The sequence below is a fragment of the Danio rerio genome, chromosome 5, assembly GCF_049306965.1.
Source record: "Danio rerio strain Tuebingen ecotype United States chromosome 5, GRCz12tu, whole genome shotgun sequence".
NCBI classification, from domain to species: Eukaryota; Metazoa; Chordata; class Actinopteri; order Cypriniformes; family Danionidae; genus Danio; species Danio rerio.
Genome location: NC_133180.1, coordinates 42,177,241 through 42,197,516, shown reverse-complemented (window position 1 = coordinate 42,197,516; position 20,276 = coordinate 42,177,241). Strand labels below are relative to the sequence as shown.

The following is a 20,276-nucleotide window of genomic DNA, read 5'->3' as shown; positions in this document are numbered from 1 at the left end:
ATTTTTGTAGTAATTCTTCAATTTATAAATTGTTTTAAGAAATAATCAGTAGGTTTATTTTTTCCATTGTTATTTTAGTATTTTTTATAAAAAAAAAAAAATAAAAAAAAAAATATATATATATATATATATATATATATATATATATATATATATATATATATATATTTATTTATTTATTTATTTATTTTTTTTTTTTTTTTAATATATATATATATATTTAAATTTTTTAAGTTTTATTTAAAAAAATTTAATTATATTTTATAAACATTTCATGGTAATAAGCTGAAATAAATTTTATTTCATATATTTTATTTTGTTCCAGTTAATATTTATTTTATTTTTAAACGAAAGTTCACCAAAAAATTCTGCCATCATTTATTCACTCTTTACTTGTTACAAACCTTTATGAGATTCTCTCTTCTGTTGAACTGTATAAAAGTTTGGAATCACTCGAGTGTGAGTAAATGGAGAGTAAAGTTTTGTTTTAGGATGAACAATTCCATTAAGTAACAAAAAAACTATTATAATTTTACTATTTTCGTCTATGGTATGTCTTGCTGCCTTTTGTTGTTTTAAGTAATGCAGTAAAGATTATAGAAATAGTTTACTTAAATAGGACAATTTGCTGTTAATTTATTCACCACAGTTTATCTGAGATGTAGGTTACTTTTTTCTTCAGTGGAATATTTAAACAAATTTTAAGCTGAAACTGTTGTTCTTGGTGACAGAAGAAATGAAAGTCATTCATTCATTTTCCTTCAGCTTAGTTACTATTTCAGAGGTTGTCACACTGGAATGAACCGCATGGTACTATCCCAGCATATATTTTACGCAGCGCATTGTTACAACTAAAATTCCATGACTTTTCCAAGACTTTCCCAGAACTTTTAAGTTCATTTTCATGACGTAATGTTTCATGTAATGTCTACATATACATGGTTAATAATAAGAAAAACAATGACGGTCAAATTTATTACAGCATATCCTAGAACACACAACAGTCTATTTTGTTTACATTTGTTTTTATATCTATGTAAAATTGATTTTGATAACCTTTTCCAGGTTTTCCATGATCGTATGATAGACTACTCATACACTACGGCTAAATTAGTTTATTCAATCCACCTATGCTTTGGACTGTGGGGGAAACCGGAGCACCCGGAGGAAACCCAGGTTAACACGGGAAGGACATGCAAACTCCACACAGAAATGCCAACTGACCCAGCCGAGGCTCGAACCAGTGACCTTCTTGCTGTTGGGCGACAGTGCTAACTACTGAGCCACCGCCCAAAATGCAAGTCAAGGACTTTAAAAAACATTAATTCATTAAAATTAATATCCACGGCTACTTAACATCAAATGAAGTTAGGTGTCTGTGTAAGAAACTAAACATTATTCTGAACCTTATTTTTTTTTTATCATCGATCAAGTTTTGGCAAACAATCCTGAGTACCTTTGCAAATGTCTGGAGTGAAGTTTCCTAATGGCAAATGGCAAAGTACCAGTAGCTGTTGACTTGCATTTCAACTTACCAAAAACCACACTGTAAAAAATTATATGATCAATGTGATATGATAACATATGTTTTTAGGTCATTGTAGCTTATTAAACTTATTCATATAAAAATATATAAAAAATATATAAAGTTATTCATGTTCTAACTTAATTTTATAACTTACACAAGCTGTTTTAAGTCAGTTTAACATAATATAAGTTCAATGGACTCATGAGATTATTTGATTCAGCTTAAAAATGCAAGGCAACCGGGGTTTTTTTTCTTTACAGTGCATGGTTTCAGCTAAAAAAAAGTTTATTGTTACACAGAAGACAAAAGACCTGTCAAATATTCATTTTTGTGCAAACCACCTTTATTATTAAGCAACATTATTGTGGTGAAAGATTTCATGCAAGGTCATCACGGAATTTAGAACTCATAGCATTTAGACTTTGATTTTCATCATCTGGAGAGGTTTTGCCAATCAACATAAAGGCTTAATCATGTAAGGTTTCGAGTGGGCTTCAATCAAAGATAACAAGTTCTGCTTTAGCCACTGAATCCTAAATGAATACAACCCCTTCACATACAATAGATGATGATGTCCCATAATATTATTATTAATAATAATTGTTTAACATTTATTAATTCATTAATAACATCCAAATGTATGCTAGTTAACATTAGTTAATGCACCGTGAGTTAACGAACTATCAATGAACAACTCTATTTTCATTAACTAACATGAACAAATACTGTAATAAATGTATTGTTCATTGTTTGTTCACGTTGGTAAATGCATTAACTAATACAACCTCATTATAAAGTATCACCTGTTTTTCTAGCAGTAGATGGAAAAGCTGTGTTCTGAGCTTGCTGTCATTGCAGAATTGCCTAGTAGTGACAGTGAGACTTCAGTGGGTCATTTTTCACCGGGGTGAGGAAACTGACATGCGGTTGCACCTTTTCATGCCAGAGCCTGAAGTTAATCAGCCCAAATAAACAGACACAGGCTGATTGGTTAAACAGTGAGTCCAGTGAGCCCTGAGGATGAGTTACTGTACATTCACTCTAGCGTGCTGGTTTAATCACAGCAGCTGAGACCACTGTGAATTAGTCATTATACAGCTCTCTCTCACCTCCAATTAAACATAAAAGAGTTTTCCTTTAGAAATATATATACTGTTTATTAAAATGTTCATTCATTTTCTTGTCGGCTTAGTCCCTTTATTAATCCGGGGTCGCCACAGCGGAATGAACCGCCAACTTATCCACCAAGTTTTTACACAGCGGATGCCCTTCTAGCCGCAACCCATCTCTGGGGAACATCCACACACTCATACACTACGGACAATTTAGCCTACCCAATTCACCTGTACCGCATGTCTTTGGACTGTGGGGGAAACCGGAGCACCCAGAGGAAACCCACGCAAAGGCAGGGAGAACATGCAAACTCCACACAGAAACACCAACTGAGCCGAGGTTCGAACCAGCGACCTTCTTGCTGTGAGGCGACAGCACTACCTACCGCGCCACTGCCTCGCCCTATTAAAATGTTAGTTACACTAATAACAAATTTTGGTCAATAGAGATTTTTGCTAATGGCTGATTCTGATACCAGAATCTCTTGCATACTTATTTAAACATCACAACCCTTCAGTTTTCAGTCAAAAAACAACCCAAAGTACTTTACATATAAGTCAATCAGCAGCGGAAAGTCTAAGTTTTTCATTTAAGTTTATTCACACATTTGTGAATAAAATATAAAAAATATATTTAAACAAAATATCTGATCCCATTATAATAAAATAAACATAAGTGTTAAAGAGACTCTTAAACTTGATAAATAAAATGATACAAAGTGTGTGCAATTGCAAAGAGTAAATATTAAACAATCAAAGCAAACCTTTAAGGTAAATCAACACCTGTAAGGTGTGAATAATAATGATACAATAAACCTCAAACTCTGTAAACAAAACAAAATATGATAATCAAATCTAAGCTTTTCAAGTAATGGAACTAACCATCATTATTACGCAAATTGTGCAAGTCTGACAAATTTACATCCCAAGCTTATTGAAACTATGGCGCTTTTGTCACGATCACCAGCGATCTAAACTCCATAGATCACTGGAAAATATGCACTATCACTAACGGACTACAAATCCGCCATTTCATGGACTACATCTCCATACATGCACTCCGCTCACACACACACGTTCCTTATACTGACTGATTGCACACACAATTTAAGCAGCACATACACAGAACATACACATACACGAGTCTTGTTTACATCCAGTGACATTACAATGTGTTTGTTTTGTCTTGTTTTGCTGTGCGTTTACACTCGCCTTGTTATTCTGTTAATCCCTACCTGCCGCCAGCCTTGTGACCATCTGCCTTTTATTGTGACTACGGTTCGGGATTGCCTTTATACATCTGTTTGCACCCGTGTTGACCATTGCTTGCCTGACCTCCTCAATAACCTGCATGTGAATCTGAACTCTGTTGTCAGTGTCACATCCCCTGGTTACAGTTTCATACCGAAACTCCATATCAAATCTTTTATTATCGATATTGACAATGGTGTTCAGTCAGTATAATATCAATACCTTACTTATACTTAATCGCCCAGCCCTAGTACATATGACCCCTTAAATTGAATTCATTTATCACATTCCAGATACTACGATTTGGACGAGTTCTCTGTCCATGATAACACACTCCTTAGCAAGTGTTAGGTTATTCTTTAAATTTGTTCTGCTGCTAAGTGGTTTAGTCACTCATAATGGCTTTCAATCTAGATTCTCTTAGAGCCAGAATACACCATGTCGATAGTCGGCCATTGGGCAATGTTAGGCCATTGGTGAGCATCTATCAAGCTAGTCTGCTTGGTGTGTTCCACATGTTGGCTCTTGCCAGTCTCACATCGATGGGAGTTTGCCCGATTAAGCAAACAGAATTGGCACTTGCATCTTTGGGGCCATCAGCGCGAGATAGAAATCTGATTGCGTGTTCAGCTATGGTTCAGAAAGCAAATCAGAACACACAGACCAAAAAATGGCAGAGACGAAACCAAGCAAACAATGCAAGTCAAGAGGGAGAACTCAGTGCCCTATCATACACCAGGTGTGTAGGACATGACTTGTTAAAATTTTCAGATCAGCACAACTGTTATTTTCATATTTTGTGCCACAGTGTTTAATTAGCAGATCCATTTGCCCACTTTGTGGACTCAAGGGCGTGCTGATCTAAAAAGGACGTGTGTTAAGGTGCATTGTTGGCAGGTTGCTATTTTAAAGCAACTGAAATAGACTGTGCCATTGACCAACTCAAAGCTGGTCTAAAGTCAATGGCACAGTTATTTTGTCATTTAAAGAGCATGATAGTTATGCACCAATGAGTCCAAAACAAGCTTACACATTGCTTAATAAACGCAGGATGTACAGCAATACACAAATATCTTTACATGAAAAATAAAGGATTAAAATGTTATTTTCTACATAAATATAAAAAAACACTCCCTCTATGCCCTGCGGAATACGGCTCTATTGTAGTCAGTTTATCCATGATAATATGCATTTGTATAATGTTATTAATATTAGCAGTATTATTGATTATATGCAAATTTATATTATGTTTTAATAAAAACAAGTTACGATTTGTCCAGCTGTGAGATTTTGGAGATGTATGCATCACCATATAGCTTATAACTTTTGGTGTGGTTTTTTGACCACACTTCGTTATTATTGTTCATTCGTTTGCTGGAAATAAAACTGAATTTAGAAATAGTTTTAAAACAAATCTTTGTGCTTAACAAACAGAATTAAAATATAGGCTAATGGATGTCTTCAGTGCATACAACATAGTTTCCTTATCCACGAAAGTAAAGGAGTAAAGAGTAAACATAAAGTAAAGAGAAATTAAATAAGCCGAATTGAGAAACTCATTATTTATCCTCACGCAGACTGTCTGTTTAACTGTTTTTCCACTTGCAAGGTCCACCATGTAAATCGCAAATGCGTCAAGGTGACAAAACTGACTCTTAAAAGGAATGAGAGATGAGACTCTGATTGGTTTAATGCACGTTATGCTCATAACACACACATAACTCTCATAAGGAGAATAAGCACAACACTATTAGACCATGCGCCAGTGCCGTATTTTTTCTTAAAAGCTCAAAAGTGGATTTGGACAAGCCCTTAATGCTTTCACGCCATGCGCGTTAGACTTTGTGCTTAGATCGTTAAAGAGCCTGTTATAGAGCCCACAGAAGCCAGCTGTCATCACATTGTTCAAATATTTGCAAACAATATGGATTGGATAGATGTGGAAAAGTACATGCTCTCAAAAACAGCAGGTGTTCATCACCACAAATGTTTTGATGTTGTGTTGTTGTGTCCTGGGCTTGTGCCATTTGCTTTAATGGGCCACTCTTTTTTGCGAAACTTTAATGAATTGTAAAGATGCAATAATTTTTTGCATGACCGCATTCTCTTTTTGTGGTTAGAAGGTACAACCCTTTGACCTTCATCCAAACAAATAAGGCTATTAGATAGTTTCAGTCTCTTTAGAACAACTTACCAATTCTCAAATCATTGGCTGCCTGTTAAATAGAGTTCATGCAATGATAAAAGAAATGAGTTACAACCGAGTGTCAGATTAACACCAACAACCAGGAGCATAAAGAAATGTGTGGGACGTCAGCAATAAGAACAAAAAGAAGTGAAGAAACAGTGAAACCTTACAGCGAATATATTTATTTTTGTTACATAAGAAATCACTTTATCATTAAAAGGTGCTGCAAACTTTGATGGAAAATCCCAAATCTCAACGTGGGTGACCGACCTTGAGCCCTCTCCTTTGACTCCTAAGTTAAAACAATAGAAATTTAATCAAAATCGTCTCTATATCCCTTTCATATCGCATTCTTGAGCCGAGATGGCATCAGTTTTACACAAACTGTTACCAATAATGCCTGATCTTAAATATCAGCGGGGTTTGTTTCGCAATGAGAAAGCATGATATTTTTTGCATAAGGAATGTTCAGTCCGATACATTGTGTTGCTGAATCACAAGCTGTGCTCTGTATGAAAACACGGCAGGGTTTGTTATGCTCCGAATGCTTGGAGATTTCACCTCTGTTCACGCTTCCAAAAATGAATATGTATATAAACAGTCATATGACTATATCAGCTTTTCCTGCTGTTTCACTCTTATTAGGCAGTTGAGGGTGAATGTAAATATACAGTAATCTTGGCAGCCGGTTATCGAATCTCCCCGTGGGCTGCAGACTGACTAAGCCCCAGGTTTTACTATTGTTTGCCTTGGGCTGCGCACATGCTGCAAATGGCTCTGCGGCAGGAACGGACCATTAATCCGTATCATAACATGAGCATCTATTAGTTCGTGCTTTTCAGTATTCATGGCAGCTGGGTAGTTAGTTTTTAATTGGTTAACATTTCATTGAACAACACAGTGCTGTTCATGAGTCTATCTTATTCACTGTTCGAATCCTGAAGACAGTGTATGCAGTTGTTCATTCATTTTTCAGCTTAATTCAAATTTTCAAGGCCAAATGAAAAATAAATGCATGTGTACTGTATAAGTAATACAAAGTGTAAAATAATGAAGACAAAGAAGGAATTTTAATTAGATCTGTTATATTCTCTAATTTATGAATATTTTTATAAATTTCTTTATTCAATGATATTTTAGTGTTTTTTATAAAAAAAGTTTAATTCTTTTTTAATTTTCTATTTTTATTTTAATTAGAGTTCACCGTTTTGTGTTTAGTTTTTTTTTGTATCGTAGAATAGGTTAACTTAAAATTAAAATATTTTTTCCTTCAAATATTTTCTTTTAAGCTAAAAATATTTCCTGTTATAAGCTGAAAAAAATAAGTAAAAATTTTATTTGATATATTTTATTTTATATTTATTTTAAGTAATGAAAAATATAATTGATAATTTTATGATTTAATTAAAATAACAGATTTATTTTTACATGTACATTACCGGTCAAAAGTTTGTGGTCAGTTTTTTTTTTTCCATGTTTTTTTTTTTTTTTTTTTTTTAGAAAATGATTCTGTTTATCAAGGCAGCATTTTTTAAATGTAAAAACAAATTGTTAAATATTTATAAAAATTTTATATAACTGCTTTCTTTTTGTATGTGGTTTCAAATAAAATTATTACAACAGCCATTACTGCTTGTATTACTATTACCATTAATAATATTAATAACAATAATAATTAAAGTTAGAGTGATTTCTGAAGGATCATGTGGCTCTGAAGACTGAAGTAATGAAGCTAAAAATGTATCTTTAAAATCAAGGGAATTCATTATTAAATTAAGTTATTTTATAGTGAAATAATATTTCACAATTTTTCAGTGTGTACTGTATTTTTGATTAAATAAATATGCCTTGGTGAGCAGAATAAGTTTATTTTAAAACATTTAAAAATCCTACTGACCTACTGTATATATTTTATTTATTAATATGATTTATGAAAAATATTGATTACCTATTCCTTATGAATATTTAAATAAATGAAACATTTTATACTCCAAACACCATTGTATTACTGTTTCTTCCTTCAGTATCATAATGCAAGATTTAAGCCTGGAAAAGCTTGTGTTTCTCTGACGCAAGCATTATTGATTAAAAAATCTCTGCAATTGCCTTTTGTTCCTCAGACCTTTCTCTATTATTTCATTACAGGTCAACATGTTTATGGAGGGATTCCATGATGCTTTGCTTCTATATGCAATTGCTTTGCGTGAGGTCAAAAGTAAAGGTCTGACGAAAAAGAATGGACTGGAAATCACACACAGCATGTGGAATAGAACATTCGAAGGTAAATCAATACAATTCGTATTTTTGTGTCTCAAAATTAGACAGCAAAGTGTGGACATCAGATTTCATTTACATTTATAACACACCCGAAATGAAAAGAAGTGATTGTGTTAAAGTTGGTAATAGTAAACAGTTGGCAATGGTAAACAGATGGCAATGGTAAACAGTGACTGCAAGCTCATCAGTAATCAAATGAAAGCACCTAATTAGCATGTCTGGATAAAGTGTCAGCCAGACGGTGTCAGGACATGATGAACAAACAAACATTAAATCCCTCCTGTTAATCAGGCTGATTTTTTGTGTGCATCCTGAGTAAAGGTGTACCAATAAAGGTGTGCACTGAATAAGTGTATTGATATCCCAGTGCAAATAAATCTAAATGCATTTAAACGGCTGAACATTGAAGGGATTTGAAGCATTATTATTGCAATTGTAATATGAACCTTTTTATTAAGTACTAGAACACAGAGGGAATCATTTTGACAATCCTTCTTAAATTTTGTATTTTTATAACTTTGTTAAAATAAAACACTATTGCACACTAACTTTTCCTAAATGTACACTACCCGTCAAAATTTGGGGTCAGTGGGATTTTTGAATGTTTTAAAATAAGCTTCTCCTGCTCCTCAAGGCTGCATTTATTTCATCAAAAAATATAGTACAAATTAGTAAAATTGTAAAATGTTATTGCACTATAAAATAACTGTTCAAAAGTAGTTTATTATTTAATTTAATCATTTATTCCAATGAATTTAGTGATGAATTTTCAGCTTCATTACTCCAGTTTTCAGAGTAACATAATGCTTCAGAAATCACTCTAATATTACTTATAATAATTAATTTATATTTTTTATAATAAATTTATAATTTTATAATAATTTGTAATAGTAATAAAAGCAATAATGAAAGGAGTTTTAATTTCAAACTACATACCATATGAAAGCAGTTATTTAAAATGTAAACATATATTTAACAATTTAACATTTAATAAATGACACCTTGATGCACAGAATAACTTTCATACATGAAATTACATGAAAAAAACTTTGTCAAACCTTTGACCGGTAGTGTACATCCTTCATTCTAATGTTGTTTTATTGAAATGACAAAAAGAGTTTTGAGTATTTCCACCTTGAATGTTCATGGTGAAATTGGCTGCATACATTTCAGCGTCTGCTACTTTGTCCTGTGCCTTTGAATATGTGTGTTCTGCTAACAAAAACATACATTCCTGATGACGAAAACATAACTTCAGTCTTTCAATTTTTTTAAAACAACATTTGACTTGTGGGAGGGGGTCTAGTAACTCGCACACAAGTATTGGCTATATTACAAATAAAGTTACAAAAAATGTATGTAGGGAGCGGCACAGTGGCTCAGCGGTTAGTATTGTTGACCCTGTAACAGGCATTGTTATGGCCTGGTTGACCTTCCGTGCATAGGTTATCATTAAAACAAAAAAACAAAACAAAAAAAAAAACATTTTGCTTAAAATGGTTCCAGGAATTTAAGTTAACCAAACTATTTGGTCTATTTTTTCTTTCTTACAATGCAAGTTAAAGGCCTAATATTCAGAACTAAAGTATATATTTTTTATTGTAATAACATTTTATTTTATTTTATATTTTTTTATTTATTTATTTGTTTATTCAAAATTTCTTTGACATTGCTAATTTTTGAGTAGTAATGTATGCAAAATTTTGTTAACATTTTGTCCTTTAACATTTAAACATTCTCTTAAATTTTGCACACTAAGTTCATTACTAGGAAAACAGTAATGCATATTTTGTGAAAAAAAGCAAGTTGGAATCTTAAGACTGACCAAGTACCATTTGATTCCCATTATTGTAGTCGTGAACAGAGGTCTCGCCAGTGTTCTTGCCACTGTAATTCATTAAACTTCCCTTACAAAATAAGTGCTCAGACATGTCTGCGGCTCAGACCCGTCTCAATGACCACAGCAAGACAACTAAACGTGAAATAACAATGTTCCACTCAGCCAGAATCATCAGGAACAGGGTCATGTTTTCCTGTTAAATGAAATAATATTTTAAAAATCTCAAGAATTCAGCAACACAGATGTACAGATGAAATTACCATTTCTGCAGTCAAAGCCAACAAAAACGGCAGGAGGCGGATGAGATTTCCTGTTGTATTGCCCACCCGGAATTTGTCGACTCTTGCCGGTGTTTTCCTTGGAATGTCTGACTCTTCAAACTAATTAATTTTCTCATTCCTCACATTCCGTTATACAGGCATTGCTGGCCAGGTGTCTTTGGATGCCAATGGCGACCGGAATGGGGATTTCTCTGTTGTGAGGATGACCGATCCAGAGTCAGGAAAACACGAGGTATTTTACAAAAACCTCTCGACAGTTCAGACATTTGAAACTAATTTATTCTAGTTTACACGAATACGTTTTAGATTTAAAATGGCGTTTTAGAACAAAAACGATCTACATCCACACCAGACCTCTGAAAACGCACATCACGTGACCGCGCACAAACACTTGGCGGGTGCTGAGCACACCTCCCCAGATGGGAGCAGTGCACATTGGACAGTTCATCCAGGATGTTCCGCTGGATCTCATCTCACTATAGTAGTTAAACGTGATATTTAATTCATCTTGTCTCTATCTAACGACTTCTTGGTCTTTTGGATCTATTACTTGTTCTAAGGTAATGTGTTTTGGCCGAGCGTAAAGATAAGTTAAAATATTAATGTAACCACATACACTGATTTTGCACATTGATTGCTTGGCTTTATTTCCTATATTGTATAAACTTGTGTACTTTTAAAATGGCCATTATGAATTATTAAAACTGATATTTAGCAAAGGAGAGGTTATGTTTCTTATTTTTCAAAGAAAAAGAAAGAAGGCAGTTACATGATACCTCAACATTTTTGGCGTCTGTTGCTAATATCAAGAAGAAAATATGCAGTAATGTCATATAATTATTTTATTGTTTAGATTGTAAGATGAAACAATGTAGCAGGGTGATAAGATGAGGTTAAAAAAGTGCAAGGTTCCCTTTGAAGATTTAGTTCAAGATTTGTTTTCCATATCAAACTCATATCAAAAGTCTGAACTTAAGGATGCTAGACTGAACTTTGTGCACTTAATATTGAGGGAAAAGCCCCAATCAGGTGGCCATGCTTTCGGTTTTCAGATGTCTCTGTTTTCCCTCATCCACACGGAGCAGCAGCGTTTGAAAATGAAAAAACGGCCTTTATACTTTTTCCAAAATGCTCCATTTTCAGGGCTAGAAAACTCTGGGGTAGTGTGGAAGGAAGGCGTAACTTATGCATTTTAAAACAAAAACGTATTAGTGTAAATGGGGCCTAAGTTGTTTAGTCAGAATTGAGGAGAGTCAATACAGGTAGTCACTATAATGAATGTCTTTTTATACCATCAGACTGTCATGAACTACTTCGGCACTAATGGAAGTTTCCAGATCTTGCCGGGCTTCAAGAGGGAATGGTTCTCCTTGCGAACGATACCACCTCCAAAACCTCTCGACCCATCATGTAAATTACCTCTGCTGCTTTAAGACTGGCACTTGTTTGTTTGCTTTATTTCTGTAACAGTGTGGATTTAAACCCATCTAAGTCATAGATGGGTCTAATAGCCCATTTCCACTGAGTGGTATGGTTTGGTACTGTACACGTACATGTGTACAATACACATTTGTTCCACTGTCAAAGGTACCAAAATACCATTTCCTAAGGGTGTACAAATACAGTACAGTACCAAAAGGGCGGAGCTAGACTGAATAATATTGGTTTATAGAGAATTGTCACCAGCGCATGCAACAAGACAAGTGGAACGTCAACACAAGAAGTGACATTTTTAAATACACAGCCAAAACACAACACCGTCATACAATACAATACATAATACAAGACCTCACAGAGCAGTGAACCATGCCCAACCCCAATCTCAAACAAACTGTCATATGCTAAGAAGAAAAAACAGGATCTGCTTTATGTCCTCTATTTTTGTTTAAGGGACTGTTCACATGTTGCGTCTAAACGAGTGGAAATTGCAAAAGGCCCGGTTCATCTGTCTAACTGTGCAGGCTTGCCACGCGTCTACATTTAAAATAATAAACTTGAAGTCATAAAATATGCCATATGTGAACAGTCAATGATGCTGATCACAACTTTCTGGCATGCACAATGACTACCAAGAAAGTGTATTGTTCCCAAAGGAAATGCAGGCCTGATTAGGGTAACCACCAGTACTGTATTGTTCAGAAAAATACTGCTCAGTGGAAATGAGACATTGTACCTTATACAGTACATATTGTTTAATTATTATGAATAATCATTTATTATGATAACTCCTGGATTTTGTAGATGGAGAGCTTTCCTTATACATGGTTTTACTTTCTCTCCTAAGCAGGTGGACTAGGTGTATCAGCGGTGACTGGGATAATAGTAGGGGGGATTCTGGGAACAGCTCTTCTCCTGGCATTCTACTTCTTTAGGTAAATACAGAATACACTCTTTTTTATGAAATATATATATATATATATTAAGGGTGGAGCCGAACCCGAATACGGTATTCGGAAAGGCACGAATAGCGTGTTTTTACGAATACTTGATTCAAACAAATACTTGAAAAATTATTTGTATTCGGGAGCAAGAAAAACACTATATCAAAAAGCAGCGTTTCCTCACGAGACCATAGTGCATGCCCGCGTGAGTGAGTGAGAGAGAGTGAGAGAGAGAAAGAGAGAGAGAGAGAGAGAGAGGCAAAACGCGCCAAAGCCCGAAACTGAAAGCGAGACGTGACTTTTAAGGGGTTGTTTCATATGGATTTATTAATCATTCTTACTGTTCAGTGATCGCAAACTGCCGTAGTTTATTAAAGACGCAAACCCCTCACTGCACGTCAGCTGCGCGCCTTCAGCAGACCTCATTCCTGCAGCACGAGGGCTTTATGATTGTTTATGCGCGCCAAAAGTGGCGGATCTGTCCGGTAAAATATTTGACTGCGTGTCACCGCATCCCTAAGGACTGTTTGGCGAAATATTTGACTGCATGTCACTGCATAACAAACGACTGAAAGGATATAACTAGAGAACTCTCCACTGTGCTACTGGGTGAAAGCGTATGGCAAGCCGTTTTAGCATTTAAACCTTGTTCAGACTATACATAAATATATTTAGAGATATCTCTAATTATATTTTGACTTGTCATAATTATAATTCGACTAGTCAGATTGGAAATATCTGCAAATATATTATGATAGACTAGTCATATTCCTCCATTGACTTCCATTGAAAAATATTTGCAGATATCTCTAAATAAGTTGACTAGTCACAATTGTAATTAGATATATCTCCAAATGAATTTTGACTAGTCAAAAATCCAATTCAAGATATCTACAACTGTAATTAGACTTTTAGTAAATTAATTAGAGATATCTTCAAATATATTTGTAAATATCTCTAAATATGATGAATTAAAGATATCTCTAAATGTATTATGACTAGTAAAAACTCAGAGATATCAATTACAATTGTTACTAGTCAAAATTCATCTGATTTCGTACTAGTACAATTGTAATTGCAGACATGTCTAATTGTCATTCTGAGTAGTGGAATTATAATTATGACTAGTCAAAATATAATTAGAGATATCTCTAATATATTTATGGAGTCAGAACAAAGATTTAAATGCTAAAAAGGCTTGCCATAGAGAGCGCTTCTCACTGAACAGAGCACCGCGCAACCTTCTATGTAATGTATTATCACATGCACTAAAAGCATCAACACAGCCACATTCTGCCCCAGCAAGTCAGTTTCAAACATAAAAAAACAAACAAACAAACTTTGTGTCTTTTTTGTGGCTGGCAGATGATAATAGCAGGCCTGTATCTTTTAGTATTATATAGAATACTTTTGTTCTGCCAGATCTCCCGGGCAGGGTTTTATTTAGATTTATTTAGTTAATATTAGTTTTTGGAATTCTGTGCATTGGAAAGAAGTTCTTTCAGAAGAAGAACAGTTTTTTGAAGTATTATTTGTTTTTATTCTGTCTATTCAGTGTCCTTCAACAAGAACGGTGGTGGTGGGGTTCATAATATTCACAATGGTATTTTATTAGTTGTTGGTTTAACCATGGATGAGATAATGGCTTCTATGTTATTTTCTTTTCAATGACATTTCTTATCACATGTTCAAAAACAACAGCCAATATTGCATATCTATAATTTATATAATGGGTATAATTAAACAATACTTTCACTATAACGTAAATTAGAAGTGTAATAGAAAAAATATATATTTTTGCGCCATTTTGAATTTTACTCGAATACAAATATAAATACAAATACAAATACTTTTCCCCCCTCAACAAATACAAATAAAAATACCGGCTGCTCCGCACATCCCTAATATATATATATATATATATATATATATATATATATATATATATATATATATATATATATATATATATATATATATATATATATATATATACAGTTGAAGTCAGAATTATTAGCCACCTTCGAATTTTTTTCTTTTTCTTCTTTTTTAAATATTTTCCAAATGGTGACAGAGCAAGGAAATTTTCACAGTGTGTCTAATAATATTTTTTCCTCTGGAAAAAGTCGTATTTATTTTATTTCAGCTAGAATAAAAGCAGTTTTAAATTTTTTAAACTCCATTTTAGGGACAAAATTATTAGCCCCCTGAAGCTAGATTTTTTCTCGATAGTCTATAGAATAAACCATTATTATACAATAACTTGCCTAATTACCCTAACCTGCCTAGTTACCTTAATTAACCCAGGTAAGCCTTTAAATGTCACTTTCAGCTGTATAGAAGTGTCTTGAAAAATATCTAGTAAAATATTATCCACTGTCATCACTGTCAAGAGAAAATAAATCCATTATTAGAGAAGGGTTATTAAAACTGTTATGTTTAGAAATGTGTTGAAAAAATCTTCTCTCTGTTAAACAGAAATGAGGAAAAAAATAAACAAGCGGTCTAATAATTCAGGGGGGCTACTGTATGCTTAGTGGTTGACCAACAGGGTGTAGGAATTACACTTATTACTAAGCCATACTTGCATGCTATTTCAAACTAAATATTCAGAGTAGCTTGGTAAACAATGTAGAGAACGCATCACAGGTTGTCATATTGACAACCTCTAAGGTGCTTATGATTGCATGAAGTAATGACTGGGGTGGAGGTGTGGGATATTGGTGGCAGTGGAGGATTGGCGGTGTTGGACTTTAAGTAAGTTTTATCAATTTAATTAATTAGATGAATAAAGCATTACAGAGCTCCGGGTGTCAACGAACAGCAACACAGGCAAGTCTGTGTCAGCTGGGCACACACACCCACACCCTCGTCCCCCCATATTTATTGTGGTCTCTCTTTAGCCCCGCCCGGGGGCGCTTCAGTAAGAAAGATCCTCCTTCCAGAACAGTTCAATCATCAGTTGTTAGGCAGAAAAGCAAATCTGCACAGAAAAAGTTCCGCATACACATAACAGAGCCTGCAAGAGAATGAGCCTTCGCCCCTCTCGTCCGTTATTGTTCCTGTAAATGAGCACACTCTGGAAGAAAATGTTAGTTATGATCGCATAAATCTACATTAGCTTTCCGTGACTACTTTTAAAAGCATAACATTACCTGTCTAAAATAAATAAACAGGTAATGTTATGTTTTAAAGTATGCACTTATGCACATGCATCGGTGGATCTGCGTGAACTGAGGTGTGCAGTTGTACAAATCTACATTTGTTGACTGAAGATTTTGTCAGTCTGATCACAAATGTGCTACACTAAATATAGGTTTCAGAAATTTGAGCTTTTATCTTTTGACATTTTATACATATCATTATTGCCTTCATTCTTGAACTTGTAAACCATTGCGTAAATAGTTACTGTTGTCTTTTTGTAGTGGTGTTGTTGTTCTGTCTGTCAGTTTCTTTCTGACTGTGAACCAAACAATGGTTTAGTTCAGTATTGATAAAACTAGTAGATTCAAAGAAATCAGAGATTTAAAGTGTGAAAGCTGCTCATACAATGTATGCACGATTCGAAAAAAATTGGCTTTGTGCATTTAGCAATCAGTATTACTTCCTGTGCCCATGATATCAATTATTAGCTCAGGCATGTAAGCGGCACCAAAATGAGACACTGAAATCTGCATTCTGATTCAGTCTACTTCATACCAGTCATGAAAAACATTACCAACCCTGTAAACAACCTGCACAACATGGTGGTACATAAGATATCCCACAAAAAAAGGGATTGTGATGAAATCCAAACACAAAGTGGTTACAGGAAAATGCATGTTAATACAGAGTGAAGCCATGGTGCTACATTCATGATACTGTTCTTCACGGTTTCTCAGGAAGAATTACAGGATAACCATTGAGAGGAGAACACTTCGAGAAGAGTGTGACATCGGGAAACACCGTCAGCTGCGGGAAGACTCCATCAGATCCAACTTTTCAGCAGCGTAGTCTAAAAGGCGTAAGTCGACTTCTGGGGTGTTAAGATTCGAGGAAGGTGCATCTCAAATGGGTCTGTGGGCTCACCAAACACCATCCCAGGACCCACCCAGAACTATTTATAGACATGCTGTAGTGTTTTGTTTCTCCATGTAAATATCTTTTGCTCTTCAATTCGTAAACTCAGGAAAGTTGAATTATTGGAGGAGAAGTGCTCACATGAAAAAGGGTCTTTTTTTTTATTTAGCTACAGACCATTTTTCTTGCCAAACTCGTCTTGAGGAAGCCTGTCAGTTTTGTAGAGATAATGAGTGCGATCGTTGGGGAGAAGCGGTTACATGATATTGAGGACTGTACGAATGATACTCAGAACTTAAGCTTTCTTTAAACGCAACACTCTCCCCAGTGATCATGGTGTCACATTAACTTCCTCTTCTTGCTTTAGAGAATGTCCAGTAGAACACACTGATAAACATCCAGTCTTTCTTCATTCTTTCTTCTAGACTTGGTCAGGAGGCACTGATGAATACAAAACTGATGTGAACTTTAAAACAATGTTCCGCTGTTTCGACGCATATCTAGCAAGCCTTCCTGTATCCAATTTGGCTCCATGCTGAAACACTGAACTGTTTTTATTTATTATTATAAATGAATTTCATTCATAGGTTTTAGTCCCACTAATTATAACATGACCATATAGAAATTCCGCTCTCATTCATATTTTGATTTTTACACTGCCATGTACAGACGCTGCTGGGTGCCTCAAATGTTGTATGACTGGTTGCGGTTATGGATTCAAGAATCAATCGATAAAACCGACTGTTTGAAAACTAAACCAACTTATTCTGTCCTTTCATATCAGTATGTTTGACTTATTTAAAAACTTGTCATGCTTTTAGAAATCATCAATGTCCACTATAGGCCTCCTCCACCATTGCATTTTTATAAAGCCTGATTTGTATTGTAAACAACACTTTTTGAATCCTAGATAGAGTTTGTAAGAAGAGATGACTGTGCTCAAATCATGCCTGACTCTTCATTCTGCAATGGTGAAGGTGAACTGCAGAGGCAAGCAAATTCTTTGGTTTAAAAATACAAAAAGGAGGTTGTCAGAATGTTATGTAATGGAAATATAGTTATGCCACAAAACGATTTTATACACAACAGAAGCCGGTCTACCTGTCAGCGAAAGATTTTGAAAAGCTATGTTCAATTTATATTGCACATGTAAATTTTTTTTGTCTTTAGATTGTCTTTGTCAGGAGGTGGTTATCAATAATCTATCAGTTTAATAGCATATAAAGTATATTTTTAACATTTGTGATGATACAGTAATGATGATGAGATGTAAATGTGAGGTGTCACATTTAAGACCATCTCTATGTTTTGTGTGTCAAAAAAAAAATCTAGGATTTTATTCAAGCTTGATGGCAATTGTAATACTGATGTAAGTAAATGTATCAACATAAGATTTGATGTTATTTATTGATATTTTTGTAGAGGTTTCATTTTTCTTAGTGTTGATTTTAACATTTGTTTCTTGTGTGAAATATACAGAATCTTTTTTGTAAACATTATATCTGCCTTGTCAGAGCAAATTTTACCTTATAAGTATATTTACAAGGCTTTGTAAACACTCAGAAGAACTGTAACTTATTTAGATTGATACATATTGACCAATTAAAAAGAAAATCTATGAAATTAAATAGTCTCTCTGTGTTTACAACTAGTGGCTTGCACACAGAATTCTGAGTAGGCTAACCTTAAAATCTCCATCAAATTAAAATTCTTATTGCATTACTTTGGACTATATATTATTACATTATAAACGATTTATCCATGGATGTTATGCGTTCTCATTATCTGTAATCAAAATAACTTCCCCTTCCTCTGGCAGCAATATCTCATCTCTTCTCTAATAATGTGTTTACTAGTGCGAGGGCCGAACAACCTGTCAGTCAGATGAGATTGACCAATAGCGATCCTGCATTTAATTCAATACCTTTTGACAAAAATCATGGCGTCCTCTATTGTCTGTTGTTTAATTAGATTCAATCTCGATGTGGAAATAAGGATGACTAAAACCAGCATATCTTGTTTTTGTGATTTGGCTTTAAAACGCTAAAGCAGGAGTCTGGACATGTTTTCTGTGAGCTGGTGTCCATTCAGTGGAGCCAGTGGATTGTCATAGCAATGGTCTGAAATTCCTCATAGATCTCCAAGAGGGTGTGTACAAATCATCCCAGACTGCAGAGACACTATGTGAACACAGGTCACGAAGCCAAAGCAAACACAACCCACTTCCCTTGTTGCTCATCACTACAGGTGTCTCTCCCACACAGCATTTTTTCCATTACTAGTCCATCTGAACTACTCCTTCAGGGCCAATTGAAAAGGTTTGTTCACTTCCATAATGAACATTTCCAGATAGTTTACTTGCCCCCTTGTCATTCAAAAGTTTTCTTTTTTTCTTTCTTGAAGAGTTGAAAAGAAATGAAGGCTTTTAAGAAAAACATTTCTTTCAGGTACTTTGACTTTTGCTAGTGCCCAATAGTTTGAGCTATATTTTTTTTAAAGCACACTTGTTCACACTAGATACCTTGATCATCGGCTGTTAATTATTATAGCCCGTCAAAGCTGCTTTAAAACTGTGGTTTGGATGGTCAAATCATTGAAGACTGTAGGAGTCTATATGGAGAAAAATCCCAGAAAGTTTTCCTTAAAACTGAAGAAACATAAGACATGAACATCTTTGATGACAAAGAGGTCAATTATCAGGATTTGTTTATTATGCAAGTAAACTAATTATTAAAAGACCATGAAACTTTCTCTGTCTCAGCAGGGTGTTTCTACACCTCTAGTTTGAAAAACGTCAGGAAAGTGGGCGAGTCCAGCTTTGTTTAGCTGGGAGTGTCGAGTGACGAAAGAGGGAAAGGTTTGCATGAAAACGGGAGTTTCATTTTGTGCACAACAGCTGATTTTACACCAGCAACACAAATGCAGACGCAGGGGAGATAGAGAGTAACTTGGAGAGCAGGATTTACAGCAGAACTGAGAGCTGTGTGGAAGTGGAGGATTTTCAGTCCATAATATTGTAGTGATATTACTGTAAACCTAGTAACTAAATAATTTTGACAACGGTATGTCTTAAAAACTGAAAGAGTAGTGTTGAGGATTCTAACTAACTTTGCCATCTGAATAAACACGAATAAAAACATTAAACGCACACTAACCAAATGGAGACAGGACAATCAACACAAACTGGAACCAAAGTGGCAAATCCGGATTTCACCATTTCCAGATCCGAAAAGCTCTCAGGTAAAAAATGTTCCTTACAAACATACTTATGTCACGTGTTAGACCTCTGTAATCCACATATGTCGGCCCACGCACCAGCTGTGTTCTAATGGCGGGAAAATGGAAACAAAACCTTTGTT

At 34.6% G+C, this 20,276-nt stretch overlaps 2 protein-coding genes across 34 annotated transcripts in view; one reads left to right on the top strand and one right to left on the bottom strand.

Moving 5' to 3' along the window:
- npr3 (natriuretic peptide receptor 3) overlaps positions 1–18,545 on the top strand; it is a 36,732-nt gene extending 18,187 nt beyond the window's left edge. Inside the window, exons 4-8 of one of the 4 annotated variants that reach the window (XM_005165356.6) lie at positions 8,225–8,360; positions 10,615–10,709; positions 11,776–11,887; positions 12,762–12,849; positions 16,740–18,545. In XM_005165356.6, coding sequence (XP_005165413.1) covers positions 8,225–8,360; positions 10,615–10,709; positions 11,776–11,887; positions 12,762–12,849; positions 16,740–16,851 — 543 coding nt within the window. In that variant the 3' untranslated portion in view covers positions 16,852–18,545. 4 annotated transcript variants of the gene reach the window in all.
- The window catches only part of arid3c (AT rich interactive domain 3C (BRIGHT-like)), a 219,997-nt gene that overhangs the window by 136,964 nt on the left and 62,757 nt on the right, over positions 1–20,276 (bottom strand). The gene's annotated exons all lie outside the window — the stretch shown is intronic.